Source organism: Lutra lutra, chromosome 17 (genome assembly GCF_902655055.1).
Source record: "Lutra lutra chromosome 17, mLutLut1.2, whole genome shotgun sequence".
Classification (NCBI taxonomy): Eukaryota; Metazoa; Chordata; class Mammalia; order Carnivora; family Mustelidae; genus Lutra; species Lutra lutra.
The window spans coordinates 35,534,924-35,556,128 of NC_062294.1; the positions used below are offsets into that span (position 1 = coordinate 35,534,924).

Below are 21,205 nucleotides of genomic sequence, written 5' to 3' on the forward strand. Positions count from 1 at the left end.
ATTAATTAGCCTTAAATTTCTCTTTGGAGATGACATATCTATGCTTCCATATGTCACTGGTACATCGTATTGTGAAAAAAAAAATAGCATGCTCTAACTAGAGGTAGAGAAGAATATGAAATGCTACTTAATACTATGATGCAGTCTAGCAAGTATTAGCTAATTAGACCATGATTCATTTCAGCCACTATATGGGAGCCATATCCTGGTTAGACTATGTAGATAGAAATATCTATGAATCAGGATATCCAGGGGAGCATACATCTTTTATTTATTTATTTATTTATTTATTTTGAGAGAGAGAGAGAGCGTGCCTGAACATGTGGGGAGACACATGGAATAGGGGGAAAGAGAATCCCATGACCCTGAAATCGTGACCAGAGCCAAAATCAAGAGTCAGATGCTTAACCTATTGAGCCTCTGATGGGTCCCTCAGAGGAGCTTACATCTTAAAAAGTGCTATTAGTTGAGAAGAGTGTACTTGGATACCAGTAAGAAAAGCAAAGTAGGGCCTTGATAAATGACAATGACTTTGATAATGGAGTGTGTTCTACTGATGATGAATTGAGAAATTATTTTATTTAAATTTGCTCGCTCTTCTGTAGTTCATAATAATCTACCAGTGTGACCTCCCTGGTTTTGATAATTGTACTATGGTTAAATTAGATGTTGACATTAAAGGAAACTGAATGAGGGATATTTGAAAACTTTATATGATTGTTTTCTATAATTAAACAAAATTTACATAATGTATAATTAGCCATATGAAGTGTACAATTTAATGATATTTAGTGTATTCACAATGTTTTGTGACTATCACCTACTTCCAGCAGCTTTTCATCATTTCTGTAGGGAACTCTGTACCCATTAAGCAATCACTTTCCCTTTTCCCCTACCCCCAGCCCTTGGCAACCGCTAAATCTGCTTTCTCTCTCTATGGATTTCCCTATTGTTGGTATTTCATCTAAATGAAATCATACAGGATGTGACCTTTTATGTCTGGCTTCTTTCACATAGCATAATGTTTTAAGGTTCATCCATGTTGTACCATGATGTATCAGTACTTAGGGTATTTTCATTTTTGGCTATAAAATATTTTTATTGTATGAATGGCATCTTGTTTATCCATTCATCCATTGGTGGACATTTGGGTTATTTCCAGGTTTTGGCTATTGTGAATAGTGCTGCTAAGAGTATCCATGTACAAGTATTTGTTTGAATACTTGTTTTCAACTGTTTTGGGTACATACCTGAGTATAGAAATGCAGGGTCTTGTGGTAATTCTATGTTTAACTTTTTGAAGAACTCCCAGACTTTTCCACAAGCAGTGCACCATTTTATATTCCCAGCAGTAGTATACAAAATTTCCTGTTTATTCACTTCCTCCCCAACACTTATTCTTTTTTGGTTTTGATTATTGCCATCCTATGGTTGTGAAGTAGTTTTTCATTATGGTCTTCTTTCATAATTCCTTAATGACTAACAATGTTGAGCATCCTTTGACGTGTTTAGTAGCCATTTGTGTATGTTCTTAGATGTAGTCCTTTGCCCACTTTTTAGTTAGGTTTTTTTAATTGTTGAATTGTAAAGGCTTTATGTATAGATACTAGACCTTTGTCAGACATAAGATATTTACAAGTACTTTTTCCCATTCTATGAAATTCTCATTTCACTTCCTTGATAGTATCTTGTGATGTACAAAAGTTCTTAGTTTTGATGAATCTAATTCATCTATTTTTTCTCTTGTTGAATTCTTTTGGTATTATATCTAAAATTCCATTTCCAAATCCAAGGTCATGAAGATTTTCCCATAGGTTTTCATACAAGAGTTTTATAGTTTTAGCCCCTTGATCCATTTTGAGTTAATTTTTGATATATGGTTTAAGATTCTAAATTTATTCTTTGGCTCAAAATGTTGGAATTAATATTCATAAGAGATAATCATCATTCTTCATTGTCTTAGAAAAAACATCTATGATAATATTAGATCATTTTTTCTTATACTTAAAAAAGAATCAAAGAATATAAGAGCTAAAACTATAAAGTTCTCAGGAGAAAGCATATGGGTAAATCTGTATGAACTTGGATTTTAAAATGGATTCTTAGATATGACAGATAAGAACAGATAAGATAAGAACAATCAGCAAAAAAAAAAATAAATGAACAGGATTCATGAAAAAAACTTCTGTACATCATAGGATGCTCTCAAGAAAGTGAAAAGCCAATGTGCAGACTGTGAGAACTTTTACAACTAAAAATAAAACATTATATATAAAAATCTAACTTAAAAATAAGCCAAGGATTTGAGTGGACATTTCTCCAAAGATGTACAAGTGGCCAATATACACTTAAAACATTTAACATCATTAGCCATCAGGAAAATACAAGTCAAAACCATGAGATACACACCATCTAGGATAACTATAATAAAACAAAGGGACAATAAATAAAAAGTGTTGACAAAGAAAGAGATGTTGGAACCCTCCGGCATTGCTAGTTAAGAACATAATAAGGTGAAGCCACTTTAGAATATAGTTTGACAGTTCCTCAGAAAGCTAAATATATAGTTACCATGTGACCCAGCAATGCTTATATACCCAAAAGAATTATTGAAAACATATGTCCGCATAAAAACTTGTACATAAATATTCATAGCACCATTATTTATAATAGCCAAGAGTGGAAACAAGCCAAATGTCCATCAAAAGATAAATGAATAGGGGCACCTGGGTGGCTCAGTGGGTTAAGCCTCTGCCTTCGGCTCAGGTCGTGATCTCAGTGTCCTGGGATCAAGCCCCATGTTGGGCTCTCTGCTCAACAAGGAGCCTGCTTCCCCCCCCGCCTCTGCCTCTCTCTGTCTACCTACTGTGATCTCCGTCTGTCAAATAAATAAATAAATAAAATCTTTTTTAAAAAGACAAATGAATCAACAAAAAGCATAACCATATAGTGAAATATTATTCAGCCATTAAAAGGATTGAAGTACTGACACATGCTACAACATGCATGAACCTGAAATTATATTCTAAGTGAAAAAAACCTGACATAAAAGTTCATAGATGATTCCATTTATATCTAATTTCCAGAGTAGGGAAATCATAGTGATACAAAGCAAATTAGTACTTGCCAAGGGCAAGAGGGAGGAGAGAATGGGAAGTAAATAATGGATACAGGGTTTGTTTTTGAGATAAAGAAATTTTTCTGTTGATAGTGGTGAAGTTTGCAAACTGTGACTGTACTAAAAAGCATGAAACTTTATACTCAAAGGGAATGAATTTTATGGTATGAGAAATATCTCAACAAAAATCAATACATTTTAAAAATACCTTGCAAGCAGAGGTTTTTCTGTTTTAAAACAATGCTTATTTGATATTTGCCTTAAGAAAATTCTATTTTTTTTAGGAATTTATCATGGCATCCTGCATTGACCACTAAAAGTAAAATGCGAATTCCACATTCTCATGCATTTATTGATCTGACTGCAGATTTTACAGCAGGTAAGTTACACATAAATGTAAAATATTTCTTTTGAACTCCCAAAGAATTACAAGATTTTATTTATTCTTTTCTTAGTAATCATATCCTACCAAATAGAATGGTAAAACCAAAATGTTAAAAGGTTGTAAGGAAGTCAGTGATATTAGATACACTTTAAAAGTACTGGACATACACAATGGAATACTATGCAGCCATCAAAAGAAATGAAATCTTGCCATTTGCGACGACGTGGATGGAACTAGAGGGTATCATGCTTAGTGAAATAAGTCAATCGGAGAAAGACAACTATCATATGATCTCCCTGATATGAGGGAGAGGAGATGCAACATGGGGGGTTAAGGGGGTAGGAGAAGAGTAAATGAAACAAGATGGAATTGGGAGGGAGACAAACCATAAGTGACTCTTAATCTCACAAAACAAACTGAGGGTTGATGGGGGGAGGGGGGTTGGGAGGGGGGTGGGATTATGGACACTGGGGAGGGTATGTGCTATGGTGAGTGCTGTGAAGTGTGTAAACCTGGCGATTCATAGACCTGTACCCCTGGGGATAAAAATATATGTTTATAAAAAATAAAATTAATTAAAAAAAAAAAAAGTACTGGACATAGAGGTGTCTGGGTGGCCTAGTTGGTTAAGGGTCTGCCTTAGACTCAGATCATGATCCCAGGGTCCTAGGATCGAGCCCACATTGGGCTCCCTGCTCAGTGGGAAGCCTGCTTCTCCCCCTGCCCTTCCCCCTGTTCTCTCTCTCTCAAATAAATAAAATCTTTAAAAAAAAAAAAAAGTATTGGTTATAATAAATAAACCTTTAGTTGCTTTTGTTGTTTGTTAACCACATCAAAATTTGGATTCTCCACTTACAAATTCATGATAATTTAGATACCTGTTGCCTGATGTTTCTTTCCCTTTCCATTTAAAAATTAATTTACTAATAAATGCTATAAATTTAACTGTAAGAAAAATATTTAGCTTATAATTTAAATTTTTCAGAGGCTTTTTACAACTTTTTACTATGAACAATTCTAAACATAGAAAAGTAGAATAATATGATACACTATTCTACTTTTAATTATCACTTAGCTTCAACAATTATCAACATACGGCCCATCTTATTTCATTGGTACAACCATCAAGTCCCTCCTGCTCCAGATAATTTGAAATCCCAAACATAGTATCATTTCATTTATGAATATTTTAATCTGTATCTCTAAATGATAAGGACTTTTTTATTTTTAACATCCAAAAGATCATTTTCATATCTAAAAAAAATTTAACAATAGTTTCTTAATATCATCAAATATTTATTCACTATTGAAAATGTCCCAGTTATCTCCTAAATGTTTTTATCAAATCAAAAGCTAAACAAGGTATGTAGGTATATTAAAAAAAAAAAAACATTATCTGGCAGCACCTGGGTGGCTTAGTCAGTTAAGCTTTCACCTTCTCCTCAGGTCATGATCTCGGGGTCCCAGCATTAAACCCAATTCTCGCATCTGGCTCCCTGCTCAGCAGAGAGCCTGCTTCTCCCTCTCCCTCTGCCCTTTCCCCACCTCTTCTCCACCCCTCACCCTGCTCTCATGCACATGCTTGCTCACTCTGTATCTCAAATAAGTAAAAATCTTTGAAAAAAATGAAAATCAAAAAACATTTTTGTGTTACAGAATGTCTCAAACTCTGGATTTTGCCATTTCTGTCCTCATGGTGTTAGCATGTGACTCTGTCCCCTGTATTTCTTTTAAACCAGTAGTTAAATTTGAAACCTTGATCAGAATGAGACTTCTCTTTTTTTGGTCAAGAATACTTCCTAGATATTGCTATTTGTTTCAGCTCATTAGGAGACATGTGATTTAAATTCTGTCTCTTTTGTGTTGTTAAGATTGATCAGTAGTTTCAGATTTCCTCAGCATGGACCATTCATTGTAATGTTGTCCTAATGGTTTTAGGTGCTATTGATATTTGAGAGCATGTCCAGTATTTCAATAGGAGTTCCAAAATTGTGGCACCTTAAATCTGTCATTCATCTGTATGTATTATTATCTGGAATTTTCTATCTAATAAAAAAGACAAATTCCATCATTATCTCTTTAGTTACCTGAAGTACAGCTCAGACAGTCAGGTTAAGTGCTGGATTTTGGTTCCTCCTCCCTAATTTTTTTCCAATTATTTTTAATGTGGTCAAATACTTCTAAAATTTGCCATCTTAAATCTTGCCATTTGCGACAACGTGGATGGAACAGGGGGTATTATGCTAAGCGAAATAAGTCAATCAGGGAAAGACAAATATCATATGATCTCACTGATATGAGGAATTTGAGAAACAAGACAGAGGAACATAGGGGAAGGTAGGGAAAAATGAAATAAGAGGAAAACAGAGAGGGAGACAAACCATAAAAGACTCTTAATCTCAGGAAAAAACTGAGGGTTGCTGGAGAGGTGTGGGGTGGGAGGGATGGGGTGACTGGGTTGTGGACATTGGGGAGAATATGTGCTATGATGAGTACTGTGAATTATGTAAGACTGATGAGTCACAGACCTGTACCCCTGAAACAAATAATACATTATATGTTAATAAAAAAAGAAGTGAAGAATAAATATAAAATACAAGTATATATGTATATCAAATAAGTTACCAAGTTATTATATTCAGACTTTGAACTTAGACTCATTAACTATAAAATAGTATATTTTTATTTTCAAATGAAGAAAGCCATAGTAAATGAAAAAAAAAAAACTTGCCATCTTAACCATTTTTAAGTGTATAATTTGGTAGTTTTAAATACACTCATAATGTTGACCTACCATGTGACTCATTTCATTTTATAAAACTAACACTGTACACCAATTACTAACTCCTCATCCCCTTTCCCCACCCTCTAGCAACCCCTCTTCTATGTTCTGGCTCTGATTTTGACTACTCTGAGTACCTCAAATAAGTGAAATCATGACAGTATTTGTTACTTTGTGACTGACTTATTCACTTAGCACAATATCCTCAGGGTTTATCCATGTTATAACATATGTCATAGTTTCCTTCTTCTGTATCCCACATTTTTTTTTTAAAGATTTTATTTATTTATTTGACAGAAATCACAAGTAGGCAGAGAGGCAGGCAGAGAGAGAGGAGGAAGCAGGCTCCCCGCCGAGCAGAAAGCCCGATGTGGGGCTCGAACCCAGGACCTGGGATCATGACCTGAGCCGAAGGCAGCCGCTTAACCCACTGAGCCACCCAGGCGCCCCATGTATCCCACATTTTGTTTATCCATTCATCTATTCAAGGACACTTAGGTTACTTCCACGTTTTAGCTCTTGTGAGTAATACTGCTGTGGACATGGATGCACAAACGTCTCTTAAAAATCCTGCTTTCGGTTTTTTTGGAAATGGAATTTCAAGCCAATATGGTAATTCTTTTTTTTTTTTATATATGTTGAGGAACTGCCATTATAGCAGCTACACCATTTTGCATTCCCACCAGCAGTGCATAAGTGTTCTCCACGTACTTGCCATTTGTTATATTCTGTTTGTTTGGGGTTTTTTTTATGGTAACCCTCCTAATGGGTATAAGGTGGTATCTCTTATAGTTTTGATTTGCATTTCCCTAATGATAAATAATGTTGAACATCTTGGAACACCTGGATGGCTTAGGCAGTTAAGGGTCTGACTCTTGGTTTTGCTTCAGGTTATGGTCTTAGGGTCTGGGGATTGAACCCTGTGTTGGGCTTCACACTCTGTGGGGAATCTGCTCAAGGATTCTCTTTCTCTTTCCCTTATTTCCCTTACCCTTTCTCTCAAATAAATCTTTAAAAAAAAAAAAAGGTTGAACATCTTTTTGTGTGTTTATTGGCTATGTGCATATCTCCTTGGTAAGAATGTTCGTTCATTCAAGTCCTTTGCCCATTTTTTTTTATAGATTTTTTTATTTATTTATTTGACAGAGAGATCACAAGTAGGCAGAGAGGCAGGCAGAGAGAGAGGAGGAAGCAGGCTCCCTGCCGAGCAGAGAGCCCAATGCGGGGCTGGATCCCAGGACTCCGAGATCATGACCTGAGCCGAAGGCAGCGGCTTAACCCACTGAGCCACCCAGGCACCCCTTTTGCCCATTTTTTAATTGGATTTTTTTTTTTTTTTTTTTGGTGGTGGTGAGTTTGCGTTATTCTCTATTCAGAATATTCTTCATCAGTGATAAGATTTGCAAATATTCTCTCTCATTTTGAGGATGCTTTTTTACTCTGTTGATAGTGTTTCTGGATGCAGCAGTTTTTTAAAAATTTTTTTTAAAGATTTTTTTTTATTTATTTGACAGAGCAAGAGAGCACAAGCAGGCAGAGCAGTAGAGGGAGAGGGAGAAGCAGGCTCCCCACCAAGCAGAGAGCCCAATGTGGGGCTCGATCCCAGGACCCTGGGATCATGACCTGAGCTGGAGGCAGTTGCTTAACCAACTAAGCCACCCAGGCACTCCAGTTTTTAAAGATTTTTAAGCCCATTTTTTTCTCTTGTTTCTTTGTTGCCTGTGCCTTTGGTGTCTACCCAAGAAATTATTGCCAAGTCCAGAGTCATGAAGCTTTTGCCCTATATTTTCTCAGAAGAGTTTTATACTTACATACTTTTGTCCCTTTAGGGCTTTGATCTGTTTTGTGTTAACTTTTGTATACTGTGTTAGATAAGAGTCTAGCCTCATTCTTTTGCATGGATACCTGGTTTTTTCCAGCACCATTCATGAAAAAACTTGTCATTTCCCCATGAAATGATCTTGGCACCCTTGTCAAAAGTCATTTGACAATATATAGGAGGATTTATTTCTGGGCTCTGTATCCTATACATTTGTCTTTAAGCCAATACCACACCATTTTGATTATCATAACTGTTCAGTAAATTTTGAAATCAAACTGAATTTTTCAGCTTCGTTCTTTTTCAAAATTGTTTTGGCTATTTGAGGTCCTTTGAGATTCCTTATGAATTTCAGGATGGATTTTTCCGTTCCTGCAAAAAATGCCCTTAGGATTTTGTTAAGGATTGTTCTGAATCTGTGGATCACTTTGGGTAATATTGACATCTTAATAATATTGTCTTCCAGTCAATAAACATAGAATATGTTTCCATTGCTTATGTCTTTTAATGATTTCTTTTGGCAATGTTTTTTACTTTTCACTTTATACGTCTTTCACCTCCTTGGTTAATTCCATTCTATTGTTAATGAAGTTGTTTCTTAATTTCCTTTTTAGATTTTTCATTGTCAATGTGTAGAAATGCAATCAATTTCTGTGTGTTAATTTTGCGTCCTGCTATTTTGCTAAATTCATTTATTCTGACAGCTTTTTGTGGAATTTTTAGGGTTTTCTACAAATAAACTCATATTGTCTGTATGCAGAGATCATTTTGCTTCCTCCTTTCTAATTGTTTACCTTATATTTCTTTCTGTTCTTCATCCCATTTTTACCAGTAAAGAAAATCTCTTTGAGTACTCTTTCTAAAGTTAACTTAAAATACACAGGGAAATATTAAAAATTGTCATTATTAATATTGTGTTTTTCAAAACATTATTTCTGCTGCTAAAATCATTTCAGCAAAGTTATTGAATACCTTCTCCATGCAAAGCCCTTGCTCTTTGTTATGTGAAATACAAGGATGAGAAGAAATGCTTGCAGTCCTCAAAGAACATTTAGTTTTCTGGGAGAGTCTACCAGTCTAGCCATGTTATGTGGCAGAATAAATAATTACATATTACTTTATATATATAAATGTGTAAGTATATAAATATATATAAAGTAATTATATATTAATTATAAACTGCTGTATAATAACAAGAGAGACAGTAGGAAGAGACAGACAGCCCCACTGTTCTTGGACTAGAATCCTACACAGTTGAGCTAAGAATTTGGCCACCGAAAAAATGCGTTATATGCTTCTCATTATCCATCATATGCTGTATATTCATTCGTTAGAAAATATAAAGCTTTTCAGAGAGAGTCAATTATCATATGGTTTCACTTATTTGTGGAGCATAACAAATAGCATGGAGGACAAGGGGAGATGGAGAGGAGAAGGGAGTTGAGGGAAATTGGAAGGGGAGGTGAACCATGAGAGACTATGGACTCTGAAAAACGATCTGAGAATTTTGAAGGGGTGGGGGGTGGGAGGTTGGGGGCACCAGGTGGTGGGTATTGTAGAGGGCACAGATTGCATGGAGCACTGGGTGTGGTGCAAAAATAATGAATACTGTTATGCTGAAAAAATAAAAAAATTAAAAAAAAAAGAAAATATAAAGCTTTTCTAAAAAATTAGTTCTAGAAGAAATTCTTGTTATAAGTGGGACTTCCTATGGGAGACAAGATATAATGTAGTAATTGAGTTACCCATGACAAATATTTTTTAAACGTTTTTATTAGACTTTTTTATAATTACCTAAACTGTGACTTTTAATGACTTTTATCCATTGTATGGTTGTAGCATAGCTTATTTTTTTTTTAATTTTTTTTTTTTTTAATTTGACAGAGAGATCACAAGCAGGCAGAGAGGCAGGCAGAGAGAGAGGAGGAAGCAGGCTCCCTGAGAGAGCAGAGAACCCGATGCGGGGCTCGATCCCAGGACTCCGAGATCATGACCCGAGCCGAAGGCAGCGGCTTAACCCACTGAGCCACCCAGGCGCCCCTAGCATAGCTTATTTAATCCTTTTTTTGGACAGTAGTTTTTTTTTTTTTTTTCATTTTTTATTCTTTTTTTTTTAAGATTTTATTTATTATTTATTTGACAGAGAGAGATCACAAGTAGACAGAGAGGCAGGCAGAGAGAGAGAGAGAGAGAGAGAGAGGGAAGCAGGCTCCCTGTTGAGCAGAGAGCCCGATGTGGGACTCGATCCCAGGACCCTGAGATCATGACCTGAGCCGAAGGCAGTGGCTTAACCCACTGAGCCACCCAGGCGCCCCTCATTTTTTATTCTAAATAGAGCTCTGGTGACTTATTTTGTGTACATCTCTAAAAAGTTCCTTAAGGAGGGGCGCCTGGGTGGCTCAGTGGGTTAAGCCGCTGCCTTCGGCTCGGGTCATGATCTCAGGGTCCTGGGATCGAGTCCCACATCGGGCTCTCTGCTCAACAGGGAGCCTGCTTCCCTCTCTCTCTCTCTCTGCCTGCCTCTCCGTCTACTTGTGATCTCTCTCTGTCAAATAAATAAATAAAATCTTAAAAAAAAAAAAGTTCCTTAAGGAGAGGTCCTGAAAGTAAAATAACCTGGTTAAACAAGTGTGAAGATTTTTAAGGTAAAACATAGCCACATTGCCCTTCAGAAACTTAAGAGAGTGCTTCTTTCTCCCACCTTTCCCAAAACTTGCATATTACTTTTTAAGTTTATTACTATTTTGATAAGTGAAAAAAATTTCATTATACCTTTAACATCCATTTCTCAAATTAGTATGAAATCGAATTTTTTTCGTATGTGAGTTTCATAGGTGTATTGTCTTATGTATTGCTGACAGTTGCCTGTTATTTAAGGCTGTCTTGAAAAATGAAAACTAAAAATGACATGAAACTAAATGAAAATTAAAACTAAACATGAAGGGGCAACTGGGTGGCTCAATCAGTTAGGTGTCTGCCATCGGCTCAGGTCATGATCTTGGAGCCCTGAAAAAGAGCCCCGCATCAGGCTCCCTCCCTGCTTAAGGGAGAGTCGGCGTCTCCCTCTGCCTCTGGCCCTTTCCCTGCTCATGCTCTCTCTGTATCTCTCTCAAATAAATAAATAAAATCTTAAAAAAAAAAAACACAAAAAACTGAAATTAAACATGAAATCTTGAGGCATCTGGGTGGCCCAGTCAGTTAAGCATCTGACTTTTGATTCCAGCTCAGGTCATGATCTCAGGGTCATGAGATCAAACCCCACATCAGGCTCTACACTTGCCATGGATCCTACTTAAGACTGTCTCTCTCCCTTTCCCCCACCCCCACTCATACTCTCTCTCTCTAAAAGAAAAAAAAAAAAACTAAACATGAAAACTAAAAACATAACATTAAAACCTAATTTAGTGAAAGCAGTTCTGTAGGAGAGCACGTCAGTAGAACCCACAATCTGGCCCAGAGCAAGGAAAGGTCCTTGGAATGTTAAGAGAGGTGAAATGGTCCACATGTCCCAAGTCATTCACCTGTAAATATCTTCTTTCTCAACTGACTTTTGATACAGGTTCTATTTTATAGCAAGAACCTAGATTTTGGTATTTCTTTTCATTTTTGAAGGCAGGTATCTTTTCCTCAGTCACCTAAATGGGGACAAGATGGGTTTTCTTCTGTAGGAATAAAAGAATGTAATAGAGTCTACTCCAAGTGATGTGTAGTCATTTCTGCTATATATGGGGGATGGACTAAGATTCTAAGATTATTTTCTTCAGGTGGATTATTGAAGAAAATGAGATGATCAGAATAATGTATTAAGAAATACAGAATATTTGGGGGTAGTAAAGAACTGAAAATCTTGAAGACTATTAGAAAATGGTAGCTACATGAGTCAGTTTCCACTGATTGTAGAAGTCCTTTGATTGATAGAATAACACAGTTTTAAGGCAAAGTAGAGAATTTAGGAAGATTTGGTATGAGAGAATTTGAGTTTAGACAAAAGGTCTTTGAGACTGTGGTGGGTGGCGGGACATACGTGCAAGCAATCATTGTCAATTTTACCCTAGAACTTGAGAATACAGTTCAAGTTCAGAACCTTAATTTGGATCTTCTGCATTGTTGAGACTATGGAAATGGCTGAGCTCTAAAAAAGTGAGCTTTGATTGGTAAGAACAGAGGGCTATGAATCCTGTATTCTTTTTATTTGATCAGTTATTTATGTGTGTATTTATATATTTTTAAAATTATTTAAAAGTAACGTGATTATGGTAAGAAACTCAAACAGTTCAAAGAAAAGCAACCACTATTTTCAGTTTCCTCTGCCCTGCCTGAAATGTTCTGCATAGGTACACACTTTCCCTTTTTACCCAAATGGAAGTACATTTTGTGTATAATTGTGAATCTATCTTAATTCAGATATGTTAACATATCTGATATAAGCAACATATAGATCTACCTGGGTTTTTTTAAATGACATGGGGTCTTCCATTATATAGAGATACTATAATTTGACTAAATATCTGTCTCTTGATGGACATTTGTATGCTTCTCCTTTTTTTTTGCAACAGTACTCCATTAAACATTTTTGTTCATACATCTTGTATTTGCATGCAAACATGGGAATATCACATATTCCCAGCACTGTAATTAAGGTTGTACATGTGCTTTTCTTTCCCTTAACTGTCTTTTATCAGAGAATATATTAAATATGTGGAAGAGAATAAAGGATAAGCTAGAATGAACATAGAAAACTTTTATTATTTATTCTCATAAATATTGCAGTTTCCCTTCAGAGGCTGTACTGCAATCCCATGAAAAGTATATGAAAGTGCTCATTCTAGCCAACATTGGGTATTTTCTATCTTTTATTTTCTGAAGTGTATATGTATTAATTATGGATTATTTCAGGCATACAAGAAAAAGTGGACATGACATTTGTTGTTTTAAATGTTCCCATTTTTTGCTAGTCTAACAGATATAAAATCATACCTTGTTTTGATTTGCATTTCTTGAAATGTTATTAATGTTAAACAGCTTTTCATATAGTTATTAGCCATTTGTGATTCTTTCTCTTGGAATTGTCTGTTTATATACTTCGTCCCTTTTTTTGTTGGAGTTTTTTATTTTAAAATTTATAAAAGTTCTTTTTTCTGGTATCTTTTTTAATTATTTAAATTCAGTTTAGTTAATATATACTGTATTATTTTTTGCTGAGGTAGAATTTAGTGGTTCATCAGTTGCATATAACACCCAATGCTCATTTCATCAAATGCCCTCCTTAATGCCCACCACCCAGTTACCTCAATCCCCTCCAGCAACCCTCAGTTTTCCAGAGTTCAGCATCTCTTATGGTTTGCCTCCCTCTCTATTTTCATCTTGTTTTATTTTTCCTTCCCTTTCCCTGTATTCATCTGTTTTATTTCTTAAGTTCCACATATGAATGAAATCATATGGTATTTGTGTTTCTCTGACTGACTTATTTCGCTTAGCGTAATACCCTGTAGTTCATCCACATAAAAGATCTTTTACCTTAAGGAAACTATTTTTACTTTGTGATACATGCTATACATATCTCTAGCTTGTGTTTGTATAACTTTTTACTTTGTATTTAGCATTTTTTAGACGTATAGAATTGTTAAATGTTTCCTAATCACATTTTTCTTTCATGGTTTTTAAGTTTTCTGTCATGCTTTGAAAATGCCATTTGTGTGTAAGATTTTTTAAAACAAGTTTTTAAAATATTTTTGGTGCTTTTTAATCTTTCAGTTGCATTTTCTTGTTGATATTTTTGTTATGTCTTTAGTTTTAGTTGATAGTTTTGTTATATCTTTATTAATGGCCTCTGAGGATTCCTTCTTCAGCAGCACAGGCTTCCTTCAATTTCTTGCCAGTAATTCCAGTACTTAACTGTTTATCTGTGTCCTCCCTTATAGAGCATGTGGGTCATATTTCCTTCCTATAGGTTTGCAAATAAAGAAACAGTTCCAATCATTGGTCATTTAAACAGAGAATTTCTTATATTTGAATAAAAGATGACTCACTTTAAAAAGAGTATCATAAATAGTGCCATTGAAATTGTAACAGATTACAACATAGGTATACATGGGAAACAGCCTATTTTCTAAAATCAAGGCTCTAAAATCTGTTGCCTTGGACACATATGGGAGAAAGGAAATTTAAACTTCACAATTAAAATTATCTTGGGCTCTTTAGTGTTTTAATTTTTCAGTTAAATTTTCATTTTTTCTAGGTCTTACCCTATTTTTCCTTCTAGCATGAATGGCAACTGGGTAAGCCTAAGGATAGGTTCATAAGTCCTCAAAGAATTGGAAGGAGAGATCTTTGTGTGCTCTGAAGTCCTTATACCACCACACTGATGACCCTTATACACTAGGTACCCTGCTGGCATTTGCTGCTGAAGTAGGCAGCTGGCGAACTCCTTCCTGATCTTTTCTGACTCAGTCAGAGCCTCATAGTCTGCCCGCCTAACTTAATTCTGCCTTGAATCTCACTGTTTGAATGGATTCCTCTGAAGCTCCACCCCTTCCATTCAGCCCTCTGATTTGGATTGTCCCTCAAGTGCCCTGTGTCTTGGGAATTACTTGACTTATACCATACTAGCCCAAGCAAGGACCAGTGACCCTCAACTTGGCTAACTTTTATGATCTTAAGTCTCTTCTCTACAAATGAAAGTCAAGGGGGGGAGTTGAGAATTCTAGGTGAGGCTTCTACACTGCCTTTTATGTCATTAAGAATAACCCCTGTACATAGCTGTCATTTCACATGCCAGGCTCCTCCTTGAGTTCTAGTAGGAAGTAGCGTGCAGGTCTGTATTCATCTTTCCCTTCAGCTTCATCACTTTCTCTGTTCTTAGTGTTTTCCTTCTCCAGGTTGAACCTTGACTGAGGCCAAGAAAGGTGGTCAAGGAAACTGGCCTTGAATCTCTTTTTCCAATCTCTGACTCCTCCTCTTTGCTCCCAGCCTTTTTATTACCTCCCTAGTAACTCACATTCAGGCTTGAGTTCTTTCTACCTATGATTTACCTAGGTTTGGCTTTTAATGTGTAAATAGAATTATGGGGATTTAGTACTCTTTTTCCTTCTCAACAGAGCCTGACTTTCAGTACTTTTTTCTGGCTGGAGACTCAAAAACTGCTATTCTGGAGGTCAGAAGCTGAATAGTTGACTCTTTTTTATGGTTCTGCTGTGGTAACCCAAATCTACCCCTGACCAATAGTTTTCAAAGTGTGGTCTGGGTATCCCTGAGGATGCCAAAGACCCTTTTTTCTGAGGGGGTGGGGTTTGCTGCCCAGGAGGGCCAAGTAATTTTTATAAAAACCATAAGACATTATTTGCCTTTTTACCCTCATTCTCTTACATTCTTTTCACTGTTGTTCTCTTTGCTCTCATTCTCTCATCATGACACAGTGGAGTTTCCCAGAAACTTTAAAACATGTAGTGTGTTCATTACTTTGACATCTTGTGTGTGTGTGCTTATGTATTCTTATGTTTTTAAAATGTCTGCTTTAATGGTGTGTGACCAAATGCCCAAGTTCAATAAATGCTTGTTGAATAAATCTCCAACGTAAATTTGGCAGAGTCTACCCTGGACTCTTGACCATATAAAATATGCTCTTCACATAACTTTAGTAACTTTAGTAATCATTTTTAAATGCTAATTATTTTAATTAAGACATTCCTATTCTAAAAAAGTGTCTACTTTAATTTTTAATTTGGTAGATTATATCTATATTATATCTATTATATGATAGACACAACTCATGTACAAAAGCTCACTCAGTAAGAGCAGAAAGAGATCCTGAGACCAAAAAAACTGCTGTCCTAGGCAAATGGGTGTCTCTGACTGACTGGGGTCCTTATACAAAGTAATGAAAAAGAGTCATGTAATAATCTTGATACATACTTACATTTTTCAATCAAAGATAAGATCTTGGCTGTGTAAAGTCAAATTAGATTATAACCATCTCTCTAAGCAACCCCCCCACCACCACCACTTCATTCCTGCCAAAGAATTGCCATGGTTCTGGCATCTAGCCCTGAAAGGCAACCAAATGAAAGGACTAGGAGGCTGGTCTGTGAGTTGATATAAAATAAATAACCTTTGGTCCCAGGGACTCTACCATTTTCTTTATGTCTGTTTATTATAAAACTGGAAAGATATCCCTTTACATGGGCATTAGCCATGTATTTACTTTTAGAACTTGAAAGTTCACCCTTAGAATGCCTTCCTTGTCATTTCCCTGAGCAAGGTGGATGGGGCCTGCTAGGCATTTAAAGAGGCAAATGTTGTGTCATTGGGAAGACAAGGGAAACATGACCTGAAAATTTCTTTTTTTTCCCCCTATTTTATTGAGATATATTGATGTATAGCACCATATCAGTTTAGGGTGTAGACTATAATAATTTGACTAACATTTATTGTGTAATGATTACCACAATAAGTTTAGTTAATAGCTATCATCTAATATAGATATAAGAAACAAGGAAATTAAAAAAAAGCACACATGCAAAATACTTTTTCCTTGTGTTGAGCTCTTAGCTCTCATAGATTTCCTATGTGTTATTCAGCAGTGTTAGCTATAGTCATCATGTTGTACAATACATCCTAGTATTTATTTATAACTGGAAGTTTGTACCTTTTGACAATCTTACTCTAATCTCTCCCCCCAACAGCCCTCTCTGATAACCACAAATCTGATCTCTGAGTTTGGTTTACTTTCTTGTTGTTGTTGTTTTAAATCCTGCATATAAATGAGATTTATCTTACTCTTTCTGACCTGTTTCACTTGGCATTATCCCCTAAAGGTCCATCCATATTGTTGCAAATAGCAGGATTTCTTCATCTTTTTATGGCTAAATAATATTCCGTGTGTGTGTGTTTGTGTATGTATATACACCCCACCTTCTTTATCATTTCATCTATCAATGGACACTTTCATCCAATGATGGATGCTTTCCATTTATTGCTATTGTAAATAATGCTGCAGTGAGCATGGAGGTACAGCTATCTCTTCAGCACAGTGTTTTCATTTCCTTCAGATGTATTCCCAGAAGTGGACTGGGTGGATCATATAGAAGCACTAGTTTTAATTTTTTGAAGACTTTCCATATACCATTTTCCATAGTGGCTGTACCAATTTACAGTACCACCAACAGTATACAAGGATTTTTTTTTTAAGAGTTTATTTATTTATTTGACAGACAGAGATCACAAGTAGGCAGAGAGGCAGGCAGAGAGTGAGATGGAAGCAGGCCCCCTGCTGAGCAGAGAACCCGATGCGGGGCTCGATCCCAGGACCCTGAGATGACCTGAGCCGAAGGCAGAGGCTTTAACCAACTGAGCCACCCATGCGCCCCATATACAAGGATTCTAATAGGCATGAGGTAATAACCCATGGTGTTGATTTGCATTTCAACATGACCTGAAAATTTCTTGCTATCACAAATACTTTTTCCCTCATTCATCAGTTTCAGTAATCACTGATTTTCTTCTCTGTGAGGCATTATGCTAGAAACCAAGGGTTTAAAGATGAAAAACAAGATCACTAGACTCAAATGCTATAATAGCATGAACCTCAAGGATATTATTATAGCAAGATATCCCTTTATTCATGTTGGATTCAGAAGTTTAAATTTGATTTTTAAATACACTGATTTACATCTTAAATGTTTTAAAATGCAGCAGAATTTCAGACCCAGGTGCATGCCATTGCTGAAGAGCATTTGTTTGTTGTGCATCTGGTGGAACTACACAGGATTCTTTGTGTCTTTCTTTCTTTGCACAACCTTGGTGATCTCATGGTTTTAAGCATCATCTACATGCTAATGACTCCCAAGTTTATAAGTCACATATCCAGCTGCCTGCCAGCCATCTCCACATCTATATATCTGTCTGGTAACACATTTCAGACGGTGTTTCCCAAACTGTATCCCTGATCTTTCCCTTCAACCCTCCTCAGCCCCAAATCTTCCATCTTACTTAACGGTAACCCCTTCTTTCCAGTTATTCTGTTAAAATGTTAGGAGTCATCCTCGTCACCTCTTTCTGTCACATCCCACAACAGATCCTTAGGAAATACTGTTCATTCTGCTTTCAGAATATATCCATAACCTGACCGCTTCTCATCACCTTCACTGTAGCAATCCTGGTTCAAGACAACATCATTTCTCATCTGAATTACTCCAGTTACTCTTCCCCTGCTTCTGCTTCTGGCTTTGTCCCCCTATAGTCTCTTTTTAACACATGGGTTGTTGTGATCCTTTAAAAATATAGCTCAGGTCATATCATTCTTCTCAAAGTCTCCCAGTTGCTTCTTCATTAGATTTAGAGATCCAGCCAATGTCTGTAAATTGGCCAGCTGGGCCCACATAATTTTACCCAAGGTCGTTTTCTTTTCCCTTTGATGCCTTACACCAGACACACTACCGTGATTTCCTTAAACACTACAAAGCAAGGTCCAATTGCAGAGCTTGGGTTAAGTGGCTATTTTCTCTGCCTGGAATATTATTCTCCCAGATATCTATATCACCTCTTTTGGGTTATTTCTTCTAATGTACTTCATTTCCTTCACATCTTCATTCAGATGTCATCTTATTTGTCATAGAGTCCTGTATTCAGAACTGCAACTCACAAGCACCCCCCACCTTTGCCTTTGTTCTCTAGTTTTCCTCTAAATCCTTTTCCCTTGCTAAAATATTATATACTTATTTTTTATTATGTCTTCTCATACTACAACATAAACTCCATGAGGGTGGGGACTATTGTTTATTATTATTGTTCTATTCACTTTCATGTCTCCGGTACCTAAAACAGTGCCTAGCACCAAATAGGGACTTATGGACATCTGTTGAATAAATAGTCACAAGTTGGGCAGCAAAACAGAATCTGAAGACAGCTAGCGTATTTTTAAGTGCTCAAACTGTCCCTAATTGGTAGGACTCTTTCAGCTAAAGATTTAACAGCTAACCCGAGGAAGCTCTTGATGAAAATAGTATTTGTTTGCAGAAGTTCAAACATGTATTATTAAATGGGTTCTCTTTTAAAACTCCACAAGGGTTTTCTCAGAACTATATGCAAAGCTTAGGAGTTTTGGCTATGAAAATTTTATCTAAGCAGATGTAGAAAATAATGGAGACATTTTTCAAGAATTCTGTCCATTTTTTAAAAAATACAAATTAAACCATTTCAACCCTTAAGATATCATAAGGTTATCTTATAAGTCCCTTCTAAATGCATTCAGTTTGAACGGATTCAAATTCGATTCTAAATAATAGTTGATCTTTATCAGCAAAGATGAAGAGACCTGTTTACTAAAAACTGCAGTTGTTTCTGATGTTATCACTATGGTCTCTGATAAGGATAGGGCACCAGGGAGACAAGGTAATAGGAAATTTTTTTTTGTTAGCATCCTGTAACTTCTCTGTTACTTACACAGTTCATTCTTAAACACTTCTGAGAGAGACTTTACAGAGATATTAGTCTGTTGTAGCACTATTACACTTGTTTATTTTATAATATTAGTACCTATTATTGGTCGGTGGGCTTAATCTAGGGATGTCTATCCCTTCCTCAGTCCTTCCCCCCAAAAAAGTCCATTAAGGTATTGAATCCACCATAATGTGTTTTAGCTTTTATCTGAAATAGAGTCAGGAATTAATAAGAAGAAGAATCACTACCATTTATTGAGCACTTATGTGAGCCTGGCCCATATTGTAAGCAGTTTAAGTACTCTATTTATTTAGTAAGTGGTCACATATTTGATCCTCACAACAACCTGATGGAGCAAATTCTATTATTAAATTCATTACTTGGGGGGCCTGGGTGGCTCAGTGGGTTAAGCCTCTGCCTTAGGCTCAGGTCATGATCTTAGGGTCCTGGGATCGAGCCCCGCGTTGGGCTCTTTGCTCATTGGGGAGCCTGCTTCCCCTTCTCTCTCTGCCTGCCTCTCTGCCTACTTGTGATCTCTCTCTGTCAAATAAATAAATAAAATCTTTAAAAATAAATAAATAAATTCATCACTATATTATGAAACCAACACAGAGAGGTAACTTCCCTGGGAGTCACACCATGGAACCTGAGAAAGAGACTCTGCCTCTAAACTTTCAGTTTATTATATACATTTATATAACTGTGTAGAGCTGTATTCTTAACATTATTGTGGTCCTAAATCCCTTTGAGAATCTAGGAAAAGTTACAGAACCTCTCTGAAGAAAAATACCCATAAAAATAAAATGTTTTGTTCACAAACACCCTGAAACCTATCTATAAACTCCCTAGAAGGTCTCCTGGTTAAGAATGAAATAATACAGCTCGTTTTGAATCCTCAAACATTACAGACATATGATGCAAAAAAATAAAAGTCCCACATTACCTGAAACTGTAGATATTAACATTGTTACTTCTTTAGTCTCTGTTGACCAGATTGTTTTTCTAAGCATATTCTATGCACAAAAGAAACCATATGTGATTTGTTTTGTTTTGTTTTTTTTAATGATGATAAGAACTACATTGAAACATAAAACCTCTGTTCATCGGAAAATATCATTAAAATAAAATAGAAAGACAAGCCAGCCACAGATGGGGAGAAGATATTTGCAACATATGTAACAAAGCATGAATTGAGTTCCAAACTAAAGAACTCATATAAATCAAGGAAATGGGCAGCCTCCTAGAAAAATAGGGAAAAAATATGGACAGGCATATCACAAAAGATCAAACAGAAAAGACCAATTAACATACATGTTCAGCATCTAGGGAAATCAGAGAAATTAAGTGAAAACCAGAAAATAAGATTTTACACTCATCTGTTCTGCAAAAATTATTGAGACCTCTCTGATTACACAGTGAAAAATTATTATACACATTAACGTGAAAGAATCTTAGAAACAATGTTGAGCCAAAAAAAAGTCTCAGAAGAGATTTTAGGTAGAGTTCAAAACTAGGCAGAACTGAATAATAAACGCATGGCATATGTATGGGTGTGTATAATGAAACTATAATGAAGAGTGGGGAAGTAATCAGAAAGTAACCTTGTGGGTGAGGAGGAAGAAGAAAAGATACAGCAGAGATGCACTGGATTTGAGTGGCAAGAGG

General features: G+C 36.1%; 1 protein-coding gene across 1 annotated transcript in view; it reads left to right on the plus strand.

The window, feature by feature from the left end:
- Window positions 1-21,205, plus strand: part of ITFG1 (integrin alpha FG-GAP repeat containing 1) — a 311,563-nt gene that overhangs the window by 44,774 nt on the left and 245,584 nt on the right. The window contains exon 6 of the mRNA XM_047712521.1: window positions 3,403-3,497. Within this exon, the coding sequence (XP_047568477.1) occupies window positions 3,403-3,497 (95 nt within the window). The remainder of the gene's footprint in view (window positions 1-3,402; window positions 3,498-21,205) is intronic.